At 35.0% G+C, this 13,727-nt stretch overlaps 1 protein-coding gene across 7 annotated transcripts in view; it reads right to left on the bottom strand.

The window, feature by feature from the left end:
- KCNH7 (potassium voltage-gated channel subfamily H member 7) overlaps window positions 1-13,727 on the bottom strand; it is a 459,439-nt gene that overhangs the window by 120,266 nt on the left and 325,446 nt on the right. For 6 of the 7 annotated variants that reach the window (XM_034654655.1, XM_034654651.1, XM_034654657.1 and 3 more), the window contains 2 exons: window positions 12,263-12,691; window positions 7,728-7,748 (listed from right to left, as the gene is read on the bottom strand). In XM_034654655.1, the coding sequence (XP_034510546.1) occupies window positions 7,728-7,748; window positions 12,263-12,691 (450 nt within the window). The remainder of the gene's footprint in view (window positions 1-7,727; window positions 7,749-12,262; window positions 12,692-13,727) is intronic. The other variant, XM_034654653.1, reaches the window with a different exon arrangement.

Here is a 13,727-nt window from a genome sequence, read left to right on the forward strand (position 1 = left end):
TGAATGACCCGCTAATGATCCACAGCCAGTGTGACCCTGCTTTGGGAGGGACTAAATGCAGCCGGCTGATACCTGAACACAAGGTTTAGGGTCACTGTCTGCCAAATGGAGTGACACGTGAGTATCCAAGGGTAAGATGGGGTCCAAGGTGTGTACCCAGAAAGCAAATGGCATCTTTAGCTGTTACTTAACTTCTTTCATTAAGGGCTGGAATAAAAGAAAAAAAAACAGCTCCACTCCTTATTATTGGCCTATTATTGGCCAAACTGGTTTCTCAGGAATGTCTTTTTATAATCCAGGGATTATTCAAGGAAAGACTTGCCTATGGTTAAAATCATGTTGGCCATGAAATTTCTTGAATGGGTAGTCTACCCAGCCCCAATATGTATTACTCCCCTCTCTGGGCCATGACCAGTGACAAAGAGAGAACCTCTATAAAAAAACATTCCAGAAGAATGCTTTGACACACATAACTTACGATTGAAGTGACATAGCTAGGTAATGGGCTGGGGTTGGTAGTACCTGGTAACCATTTTTTTTAAATCATGCTATATCTTGAATCCCCAGAACTATTCATCTTATAGCTGGAAGTTAGTGCTGTTTGTCCAAACCTGGTCACTTCTTACATTTCATTTCTTCCCTGTGAATACAATTGGTCAAGGTTCTAGGACTCCTGGCCCCCTTGTCCAGGATGAATATACTGACCAGCTACATCTTGAGATGAACTTACTGTGTTGCTTATGGAAAGTCAGGAAACTCTCCAAAGAATTTCTTGTACAATGGGTTTTGCAACTTTTACCATGATACAGCTCTTAAAAGTTAGCATCAAGAATAATTTTATAGAAATCCTGAGCCCACGAGTGTTACCCAGCTGTTATCTTGCTGCCTCAGAGAGTGCTTAAAACATAGAAACTGCATGACTGAACTTGCTAGTCAGCAAATTTTGCATTATGCTATTTTTGTTGTTGTTGCTCAGAACGAAACAAATATATTTTAGGGATCAAAAAGCACTTTATGCACCAAACAAGGTCTAAACAACTGAAAATTAGATTTATAGGTTGTGTATTTTGAATCACAATAATAAATCAACTGAGCTCAAATATAATGCTAATAAAAAAATATCCATCACTTAGTTCATAGTTGGAGAAAATTCATACTATATTCATTAATAAAAGTTCGTGTTAGATTATTATAAAAGTTTGAAATGATTTTGAGAGAATTTTCACCTATGTGTCAGATACTGTGTTCCCTGAGGTGCATTTCTATTCATTCCCTGAGTTTTATCCATAATCGTAATCAAGTTCATCTAGGTGAAAAATGTCATTGAGCTCTTAGGGCATTTATTGTCCAATATGCTCTCATTTGCATATAGATTCATATTCTCTTTTCTATTTATATGACAATGAGAGAAATATGAGCCAAAAGTGGCACCCTATTAATCTAGAGTCCAGACAGGTCTGACAGAAACTTCATCCTCTAGGTCTCTGTACAAGTCTCCACCACACACCATTGATTTATTATTGTAACATATCCTAGATAGTGTTTCCTTTTTTGTATCATTTTATGGCTATATTCCAGGCCTATATCTTAAAAGTTTATAATTTGTAAAATATTCTGGGTCTTCAGACGTCTTAGATAATGCCTTTTCCTCAACTCTAATGTCATATTTTCACTCATTAGGTATTTTTGCTACACACAGGGATACTGAGAAGAGATTAGGGAAAGCCGAGCTCAGATACATAGTTGTGTTTAAAACCCTTACACCCATCTTTCAATTCTCTTTATCATTCTTCTATGTGGTGGATTTCTGTAGTGGATAGTCTAGAGAGTTGTTTAAAAAATCGGGCAAAACATGGATGATCTATGACGTTAAGGCAGACAAACACTGTTAAATATACTTTGATTGTCCTTGGGGCCAGTTCCAATAAACTCCACTGAATTGTCTACACCAATGAGCAAGAGGTCTCAACTATGAAGGTAGTTCATCCTAGGGGCATTTGTGGGGAAATGTTAGTTTCTCATAATGATGGGAGGTGGCTACTCCTTCACCTTGAAAAACTGTTCCATATGTCCCAGTGGGCATTCATGTAGGTGAAAGTCTGTTTAAAATGATCTGAGCCTTGAACCTGTTTCACATATAAAGAGCACAATCTACTTTTAACATGATTTTAATATACATTGAGCTTTCCAGAGCTACAACTACCATGTAAGGGAAAGACCTTTGTTCAGAACTTTACCAAAAGTTGTTCACCACTTTGGAAAATCGTATCACTTGGAGCTATGCTACTTGTGGCATTTGAATTACCAATATGAAATTTCAGACTTCAGGTTGTAAGGTTATAGTTTGGTTTGCATGTTATGAATAAATATGTAAGCAAAAAGATTTGAGTCTTTTTTTTTTTGCCAGTGTTGAAACCAAATATTAAATTTGCAAAGAATTATAGGAATCAGTGAAAATCATTAATAAAATTTCTTTCAAAAATATTTCATATTATTGTTCTCTATATATGTAAAATGATGCATGATGCAATTCAAGGAAACTATATGTAAGAGCTACAGACTTGAAATTATTTGTCTTGATTACTTGTTGGTTTCCAATCTCACTTTAGTAACTCCCTAGAGATCTGCCTCAATTTCACTTAAATGTCTTGATTGCCACTTCTTGCTCCAAGCCATCTTCTAGTCCCATTGTTTAGGAAGACATATGGTCTGCAAGGGCTTTTTTAAATATTGGAAGATGAATATATATTCTGAAATTTGGTGGGATTTCTTTCTTCAGTGCAATACATTAGTATCACATGTTATTACATAGGGAATCATGTTGACATTTCACTGAGCTGGTAAGGGCTGGCTCATTTGTGAGAATATCATACTTCCTCATTTTCTCCCCAGTTTATCTTGGTGTATTTTTCATAATTCAATTTGGTTATTTCCTATTTTTAAAATTCATAAATAATTTTGATCAGTCATTATTTATTCCAATAGTGGTTTTTATTTTGTTATCTACCCATACTCCTGCTCTGTCATCCAGTACTTGTCTGGACAATTTAATGCTCTTAAAACCATTTTTTAAAATATCTGATTATTGCATTATATTTTCTAGTGTAGTTATATTTGAACATCAACATATTGAGAAAAATACCATTTTATTATAAACTGCTTTTCTTTTTCTTCTTTACATTATGGTTAAAGAATCATGTTGATCTTTTAGAAATAGGTTAAATTATCTCTAAATGTTGTTACAGGATAGTAAAATGAGTATAACAAAGTATTGTAGAAAAAGGGGACATTCGGTCTGACAGGGCTGAGAAACCACTGGTCAATACATGTCATACTCAGATTTGCCCTCAGAACATTATAACTTCATTGAGTTCATATTTTAGCTTCTCATATTTACTTGTGGATAAACTTTCTGAACTGTTACTCTATTCTGTGTTTTTTTTCTTAAGTTCCTAATATTAGAGATTTAATCTAGGGTTTCTTTTAAATCAATATGTTTAAAGAATTCAGGAGAACCTAAAATGTTCCTTAAAATAATTCACACGTGCTACTTAGATAAGACATTAACAATCTATTTCATCCTGCATAACAAAGATAATTATGCTTTTTTACACTGATTTTGAAGAAGTTGTTTATATGCAGAAGTCTGAGTCTGCAAGATGATCAGTATAAGCTTAGGTTCCTCTAAAAACTATCTCAATTCTGGTGAAAAAGTTTCCAACACTTCAGTTAAGATTGGTATCCACAATATTCTCATTTTACTAATTGTAAACCTAAGCAGACAGAATATGAGGCCAAAGGGGAATAAGCATTAAGGACTAGAAATCAGAATACAGGGTTTCCTACCTCCTAGGTCTATATTCAGAGAGGCCTTGGTTGAGGATTTAAAGGTGAAAGGCAGCCTCCCTGAGAGTGATCATGAACAGATGGGATTTAGGACTCTAATGAAAGAAAGGAGAATAACCTGAAAAACAAAGTAAATGAATTTAAATAAAATAAATGGGCAGAAATAAAGGGAAATAGTAGATTTAATAAAAAGGAATGTAAAACTCAAAAGTACATAGGGGGACTTGATGTTCTTTAGAGAAACATTTGAGAAATGGATGACCAGGTTAAACGTTCTAGTGTACTAGAAGGAGATGAAAAACAGGTGACCAAGTAGACTAAACCAACAGCTGGATAAAGCTCTAATATATTACAAGTGTCTGATTAAATATAAAGTAGGCCAGGTTCCAGCTACAAAGAAATATCCTGAATTTAGAGATCAAGCTAGAGGCTAAAACAACAACTGGGAAGAATTTTAGATTAAAGATATTTAAAATTTTTATGATGAGGTTATTTGAATTTATCATGAGTTACAAGAAGCTGAAAGAGAATATACTTCCTTTTAGATGGTGCTGGAAATATAGCCAAGGACATTTGATAATTAAAAAAAATAATGCTATTTTCTTTTTTAAAGATTGCTGCTCTTGAGGATAAAATGGGATACAAGAGAAGGAAAGCAAAAAAATTAAGGTTGTTATCAAATCATCAGATCTTTATACAATATTTCTTAGGATACTGAGTTTATTATTCTAAAGTTTAATAAAATTGCTGAAGTGACTTAACATTAACAAATGCAAATGAAGTGTCTAGTAATTGGATTTTATAAAAGAACACTGGCAACCAGTTTAACACTTAGAAAGATGGATAAGTAATCATATTATTTGTAGTCAATATTCATATTGTCTCGTTCAGTGCATGATATAATGATTTTCAGAAGAAAACTATCACCACTGAAAATCAGTTTGCAAATTCGTGTAAGATCACAAAAACTTGGTAACGACCAACATAGCTTATGAGAAATAAGCTGTATCAGATCAGTTGATTTCCTTTGTGAGTCTGATAGGTTTTGTGGCTTAAGGAGGTAAAGGCTGTAGTAAATCTTGCAAATAATTTTGTTCCAGATTCGTATGTCAGATTCATTGACAAGACAGAAACTGAACATAACCTTTGTCAATGAGATGCAGGGTTACTTGAAATAATAAGGAGGTGGAAGCAATAGAGGGGTAAAGTTATATTAATGACCTAATTACCAAGTAGGGTAAGTGGGGTTAATTTTTATGGATCACTTGAAAAGCAGAATAGGCAGAGAAACCACTAAATTTGAGGTGAAAATCAGTTTATGCATAGTCGAGATAAGATCAGGTTCACCTCTCACAATATTAAAGAAATCGTTAAAAATTTTAGGTACATACACATATATAAACAGCATACACAATTATTTGAATTAACTTTTTCAACCCTTGATAATGGGTTATACTTAGATCTCTGAAGTCTTATTTCAAAGAGCCAGAGTACCAAGAAAATTTATTAAAGGGAAACAAAATTAATCCTAAAATGAAGGTTAAATGAAAATTCCATTTTAGAAGAAAAGACCGAGTACCAATTTCCAATTTTTATACTGTGATATTATATCAAGATTAAAAGTAACCAGCTGGTATCTCTGTCCACTCAGGATAGATAAAGGGGGGAAGAAAACTGCATCTCAGAAAGAAGGATTTAGGTTAGCTCTTTGTGTAACAGGCAGTAAAATAGCTTTCCCAAGAAAGAATGGGATCCTCAGGAGATCAAGATTCCTTTACCACCTGTGTCAGGAATTTAGCCAACACCCTCACCTGAGGGAAATAAACCTTCCAAATGCCTGCTAAAACCATTCATTTTATTTTGGTAAAGAAATTCTTTTTGGGTGATTTAGATACTGAAAAAAAAACCTGTAATTGTGCATTTGTATAGAAAGTATAGAAATTTGTCTTTTGTTTAAAATTTTTTTATTTAAATGTAGTTTTATTTCTAAAGTTACTTATATAAATAAAGTTTTATTTAAATGTAGTTTAGAAACAATGCCAAAGTAATTTTAAAAGCACACTTAAGCTTTGTTCTATATCTAATTAGTATATTAACCGTTCGAAGAAATCTTAAAGAGCCAGACATTTAAGTATTTTGTGATAGTTTCAAAACCAGAGTCTGAACAAATAATGAAAATTTTGAGGGGTACTGTTACATTAATTTTAAAATTAAATTTGCACTTTTTAAAATCTAATTTGGGAGTTTAACTTCATAAATATTAACATATGAAAACCTTCTACAATGGTTTATACTTTCCTAATCCCAAATTCTGACTTTGATGATTCATTTTTATTCAAAGACTATTGCTGTTAAAAAATGGAGGGTTGAGGGAAAAGGGTTGGAGATTAAATGGATTCATTTATGAGAGAAAAATAAAATTAATGTAGTCTGAATGGCACCTGTGTGAACTGCTGGTCTGGAAGATAAGCAAGCTCGATTTTCTATTTATTGAGAAAAATTAGATTCATTTCTCACCACATTTAAAAGATCACTGGAAAAATTAATGTCTAATAATTAATTGCTAATTGTTAAATGCTAAAGCCAGTCATATTTCACATAGGCGAGTTGGCAAGAGGTGTCTGTATTCTGCTTCTTGACATTATATCCTGAATTATATCAACGCAAATCACCATCATGGTTGACGCTAATTTACTCCCTTCTAGAAATTACAGTAGACAGGCCAAGGATAGAATAATCATGTAGATGAAGTGCCATTCCGCTATTAGAGGTCACCTGCATAGACGCTTTCTGAAGTGCTTGCAAAATAAAATTGGTATGGGGAGAAGCTGCCGCAATTTCCCTTCTTTTCAAATCACCCTGGACAGCTGACCAGGAAACAGCTTTAGTGTCTAGTGCTATTAATTCTTAACCGTCACCAACTCTGACTTAATTAAGGAAGCAACTGAGAAATCAATATACAAAACTTCATAGTGATCAGAGTAGCAGGGACATACAGAAGAGGCCAAAACAGTGAATTTTAAGTAGTGATGGTTACTGGTGGAGACGTGTCCATGCAACACACATGCACAAGATGAGTCATTGTCACCATATGCACACTCACAGCCGCATGCATGGCCTATGTTAAAAGACTAAGCCCAAAAGTTTTCAACTTGATAAGAAGAATACGATTACTGTATTTTCTGATTCCTCATATCTACTATGAGATAGTAGAAAAAACAGAGGTGATTTTCAAGTTTTTAGTCAAATCCAGATTTATCCAGAGGTATTGCCCACTGAAACATCACCCTACAGTAGCTACAGGTCATGCCAGTGATTTCAGACTAATATAGGACACAATTAAAAATGACTGAAATGTAATATAGAGAAATAGAAAATGACTCTCATGCATGTACAGTTTACTACTACAGTAAGCTTAAAACCATACCCCCTGCCATCCAGGAACGTGAAACTAGTTTTAAGGAAACAAAAGAGGAACAAGTGAAGTGATACTGTCATGTAGCACTTTGATTACTTTATTTAATCTTGCACTCAGAAAAATGTTTTTTGGCTGAAATAGGCTTATGTGCCTCTTTCACACTGGAATATATTTAGCTTGATATTTGCTTCTTTTCAAATGGTTTAAATATTCAGGAGGTGTCCATTGTCAACCTAGCCTTGTACTTCTTGCAGGAAAAAGGAGTTCCTAATCATTTTGGTGACACGGCTGAGAAAGTAACAATGTCTCCAACAAAATCAAGCCATGATGTCTCCACCAGGCACCTGGACTAGCTAAGGGCAGCATGATGTTGCATTGAACAGGGCATACAGCAGGCAAGTTAACATGCCAAGTAAAGGGGCACTTTGAGCATCGGATGATGAAATTTGAGTTCGTACATTACCTTTCACATTGCGACCATTGTCTGTTTTGAGCACATAAGGATAAAAAAAGAAAGAAATATAAAAAAGACTAAAATTATGTTATATACACTGAATTACCTCTGTAAAAACAATCAGAGTAAACAAGATGTAATGACTGAAAATGTATCTTTGAAATTAGCATTTTGGACTATTCAACCAAGTAAAATGCATAAACCAAAAATGATATTTGCCATAAGCATGCATTTTCAAATATGTGAAACATTTGTCTCACTTAATTTAACTGGATTCCAAGATACAGGTTTTATAATTATGACAGTTTGGAGAAAGGCATTTCCAGCTGCCTGCGGTTGTGATAAAAACTTTCAATCTTGTCAGAAGCCAATTTTAGTGGCAGTTCGACCATTATTCACAAAGAAAGACTGTGCAACATTTGGAATGTAAAGTAATTTTTTAAATATGATTTAACCTAGTAAGTTAACAAGGAAAATATTTCTAAGACAACAGCTTACCTTAATAAACCAACTTGTGTTATTAATCAGAATTCTGTTAACTGCCCCTCCCACAAATGTTCTTCAATGTATATTTTGAAAATACCAAATGTTGCTCAAAGAGTTATTCTTAGGCAAAAATAATTGTAAGAAATCAGTGAAAGATTTGACTGTTAAAAGTAATATGAGATTTTTAAGTTTATGTTGTCACAAGGGACTCAGTGTAATAACTAAAATATTTAAGAAATTCATTTATATTATCATGGGCTGTTTTCAAGTCTCAGAGTGGAGTGTTTTCAGATTTATTTTAAGATTAGCAATCTGACTGTTTGATGCATATTTGCTACTAACAAAATATGCATTACTAGTTTTGAAACAAACAAGCTTAAAATAAATGAAGTCATGTCAAAACCATTCAAATATATCCAAGATTTGAAAAATCTGTTCAACATTTGTTGAGATCTATGCTAATGCCATGCATATTTAAAATCTTGGGATATATCATAATTGTTTCAAAGCTTACGATAGAGCAATTTCAATAATGTGGTATATTGAATTGCTAGTGTAGACATTGCCTTCCACAGAGATACACAAAGTTGTGACCTTATGTGAAAACTCTGCCCTCTTTGAGGGACCATAAAAAAGCAAATAGGGATTATATAGAATTACCTTTCTCCATCAGAAGCTGGGCCCCAAAATCATTAGTAAAGTAACAGCTGCTTATAAGTAGTTAAAAATTATAACATTACTTATCAAACCTCAAAATTACATATAAAGATTTGCAAATTCCCAAAGAACTTGATTAGAAGCTGCATCATATGTTTAATGCTCCTTTGACATTCTAAGAGCATTCAGTCTGTGCACTGGTGCTAGTTGAGACCTTGTTATTTGTCCACGACAACCTAAGTGCAGAAATTAGAGTAAGTATTTAGAGTCTTGTAGCAATTTGACAGAGCAGTTTTATGTCTGGTCAATCTAATAATAAAACAATTGGGGTTTATATTTTCTGTTTTTTTGGTTTCATTTTTCTAATAGTGTCTTCTTTTTATATTTGCAAATGTATTTGTTTGTGGTGGATTAGAAAAAATTCTGGTCCTTCACCGTAAGTGGTTTGGGAATTAGAGTTCCAAGGTACTTGATAATGTAGATTAAATAAAAGGATAATGTAAAATATTATGCACTACTATATTTGCAAATTATTTAAAGTTCTATAAAGATAGCCTGTATAGGAGGAAATTTCTCTTCTTGAATGAGGAGGCAAGAATCTGAATTCAAAATCTGCTGCATGTGGGATTTAACCTGTTAGCCAGTCATGTGAATTCATGAAACAAAAATCAGTTTAAAAAATTTTTCATCTTCATGTGGCATTGTGTGTCAACTATACTCAAATAAAAAATAATAAGACATTTTTAAAAAGTTTTCCAGCTTCCTTTGTCAGTGGCTCAGTTTCTAAAATATACCAAATTATATACCCTTAGGAGCTGTAGTTTCTTCTCTGCTAATCAGTGATTTTGTAGCTAAAATTGCTCTAAAGCTGAACTACAAAAAACCCTCTGAATTTATCAATCGATAGCCAAATGACTCGTACATCTGCCAGAAAGTGATAATTTTTTGGAAAGTAACATAGCTTGGGTGGGGGAGGGAAATCGAGGATGACCTCACTACTAAGGGTCCTGAATAGAGAAATGCAGAAATGTTAAATCATCCTTTCCCATAATTGTATCAGCAATTATGTACTAAATAAAGACACATATTTGAAGAAAAAGTGAAATCGTGAAATCTGATCTAACCTACTCAGCACCACTAGCAAACCACAGGCTAAGTCTGTACCATGCGCTGACCGTGTATCATTTACTATGTAAGAATGTTATTATACTGTAACTCAGGCAATAAGGCCAATTTCTGAAGCCAGTACGATTCCTAAGATGCTTAACCCAAGTGGACTGACTGACTAAAATGTATGTCGGTCATCTGAATCACCCTATGGGATTTTTTGCTGTTCAGCCACGGGGTTCATTGCTCAAAGATCAAATTTCAGAGGTTTCATTCAGCCCGGAGATATTGAGCATGCCATTACTACATAGTATGGGCGCCTGAGATGATTATTCAGTTTGGGAATTGTCCTTGGTTTTATTTTCCTTTTGACCTTCTTTAGACCACAGATTAAAACGGATGTGCGAATTGCTTTTATACCAGATACAGTTTTTCAAACCTATCTATGGAAAACTCTTCCTTCTGTTTTTGTGATATTGACTTCTCTCTTTTTGAATTCTTCCTGCCAATTCATTTTCTTTCATCACTTCTGCCTTCTCATTTTCACTGTGCCCTTTACATAAAGCTCCCCCACATGATTCAAGTATTATGGAGTACAATCATGTCCTGTTGTGTGTGGTTCTGAAACATACTTCACGAGCACGGTCCTCTCAATTTCGCACCAACATTTATTGAGTTCCTGCCATGAAAAAGGCAGTCGTGATAGTAAGGCTGCAGAGCTAACTGTGCCCGAGCTCCTGCGCTGGGGGAGCTCACAGAAACATAGTGCTTTGTATATCTAACAGAAGTGACAGACTTATCATGTGGAATAAAGGTAGAATGTAATAAATGCTATAATATGTGCAAACACTGCTTTGCACACTCAGGTGTGATATCATTTAATTCTTTTGGTTTGGGAAGGGGAAATTGGTCCTTATGCCCATGAGAGGCAGGATGAGGAGGGACAAAGTGGAGAAGAGTTATTCCTGGCAGAACAAACTAATGAGGCAAGACAATGTTGAGGCATTTTTGGGAAAAAGCAATTATCCCTGCTCAGGTTTAGAGTAGAATATATAGTGGGGGAAGGAGTCTTGCAGGAACAGGAATTAAGGCTTGAAAAATAACAGTGGCCAGTTGGCTTAGCACCCTACACCATGAGCCCAGGGATCAGATCTATGTTTTAAGAAGAAAACTTACAGCCCCAGCTACAATGGTGGGCATGCATGGTAATGGATACCACAGGAAGAACAGTGGGCCTCTCAAGGAGCCAAACTTGTGGGATTCAGAAGAGTGGGACTGATACAGCCATTCAACAGGTACTCTGAATCTCCAACTCTGGGGGAAAGTTCAGCGGGTCCACAGACCCCTCCTACCACAGGAAAGCACTGCGTGGTGGATGGTGGACTCTAGAGACCAGTGGTCCTGGGTGTGAAAGCTGCCTGGCACTCTGTAACCTTGGATCAATTATTTATGTAGCAAACCTAAGCCTCAGTTTCCTCATCTATAAAATGGGGCTTAATAGTAATTCCTAACTCACAAACTTGTTATAATTAAATGAGAGTTAATGTGTGTCAAGCATTTTACATTGCCTCACACATAGCAAATACCTGGTAAATGTTGGCCATCATCATGTTAATAATGAATTCTTTTGGCCAGTGTCTTTTAAGCATTGCTGCTTTCACTACTGGCTAACGTAACAGTGTGAACACAAAGAGGCCAGGGAAAGATAAATGAATTCTGACTTGCTCTGACTTTGGTTTTCAAGTTGGTCTTTCAATACTCTCAGGGTTTGTTTTGGTTGTTTTTCCCCTAAACCTTTCCCTTTCCTCCTTCCTGTCTCCCCCCAACCCAATCATTTATAGCTTTCTGATGACTCAGTACACCACATTTTATACACCTCTTCCTTTGGAAAGACTTGGTTCATAGTCCTGTGAAGACACCCTACTCGTTCTGCCCAAGGCTTGACTATTTGCTAAATGTAGCAAAATTAATTATGTTTGAGATGATAGTGTCATCACCTAAGCATATCTTATATAAGGCATTAATTAACACTCCATAAAGTAGGCAGATAATGGTTATCATACCATTTCAGAAACACAGAAAAGAAGCCAGAAGAAACCAAATTATTCACTATGGTTCAAAGAGGGAATCAGTAACAACTCTGAAAGTAGGACTCCTAATTTTTAGTTGCCATAATTTATTTTCATTTCTTCCCCTGAGGCATAGGGATTAATGTCAAAATTAAAAACAATATGGATATTACCTTTCATTAGTCCATTAATATACGTTTCCATATTTAAAAAAAACAAACATACCTTCACTGGCATGTCGGTCTCTAAATATGTTCTTGGGGTGGACACTGAATCCTTCTATATCGTGAACTGAAGAAGCCCTCCGTATGCTACAAATGCTTTCCTTCGATCTGGAATGAGTCAGCTGGGTACTTGACTGCAGCATGTCAGGGTAGAGTCGGTCCCATTGCCTTTTGGGAGAGGAATGGTCAAGAGGTCCAGATATATTCACCAAGGGCGAACATTTGCTGGGCTGTATCAAGGCTTTTGTATCATCAGCTTCGGAGGGGCTGCAGCTCTCTTTTGTAGGAGACTTGAAGTGCTTCATGGCTACTGAATCATCACTGTGTTTAGATGAATCAATTACTACCACATCAGGGTCTTCTTGTGGTAAGGACTGCTTTCTGTAAGTGAGAACTCTCAGACGAGGAAATTTGAACCCAAAAAGTTTCCCTACAAATGGAGACAGGAAAAAACATTATTACAAGACAAATACACACACACACACACACACACACACACACACACATTTTACATGTATAAGACATATCCCTTAAGACAAACAAATGAAGGAGTATCGTTGACTCAAATTTAAATACCATGTAAAAAGAGTTATTAACCAATACTTAATTAAGTCATTTACAGTTGGAATGAGGGATATTGTAGAAAACTTCTGAGGCTAATACAAATTGCCATATAAGCAGTAAGAAAATAGTGGAAAAATCTTATCCTGTTTCTAATGGTTAAATATACTCCAGTGACATGAAAGCATGCATTACTTGGATGACACAAGGTTTCTTATTTCAATAAATTAAAGACATATTACACATTATTATATATCACATAATGTTAAAAACACTATACATCCTTTTTTAAGGAAATGTGAAGGGTGGAATAGAGTTTAGAAAGGAGAAGAAGGGATGGGGCACTATATGTAAAAGGGACAGACACAGGAGAGATTATAGTGCATTTGTGTGTTTGTACTTGAAGATTATTGTACTTGAAGTAAGAGGGAAGAGAGTGAGGTGGGCATAAGAAGTTGGCCTGACATATCTAGAAAGTTAATAACACATAATACTGTGAGTCATGTGTGGATTGGAAAAGTGGGGTCTACTATGTATGAAAACATTGCTCATTCCATTTGAAATTTTTGAAAGGCTTTTGGTTTCAGATGGAGATGTAAAGACAAGAATTTCTTTTTCCTGATATTTTTTTGTTCCAAAATCTGAGAATATGGCATGAAATGTTATACATCTCAGTGGATGATGTTTAGAAGGACAACTAAATCTAACATTAAAAGGTGGATATTAAAATTAAAATATTAACTAATAAACGCATAAACTTACTGGCAGTAAAAATGAAAATCAGAACAAGAGCATATCATTTTCCACTCCTCAATTTAGCAGTAAATAAAACACACATACACACACAACATATAGTGATGGCAAAAAATGCTGGTGAGCATTCTGGCACTTTGCTGATGGGATTG

The sequence above is a fragment of the Ailuropoda melanoleuca genome, chromosome 2 (genome assembly GCF_002007445.2).
Source record: "Ailuropoda melanoleuca isolate Jingjing chromosome 2, ASM200744v2, whole genome shotgun sequence".
Classification (NCBI taxonomy): Eukaryota; Metazoa; Chordata; class Mammalia; order Carnivora; family Ursidae; genus Ailuropoda; species Ailuropoda melanoleuca.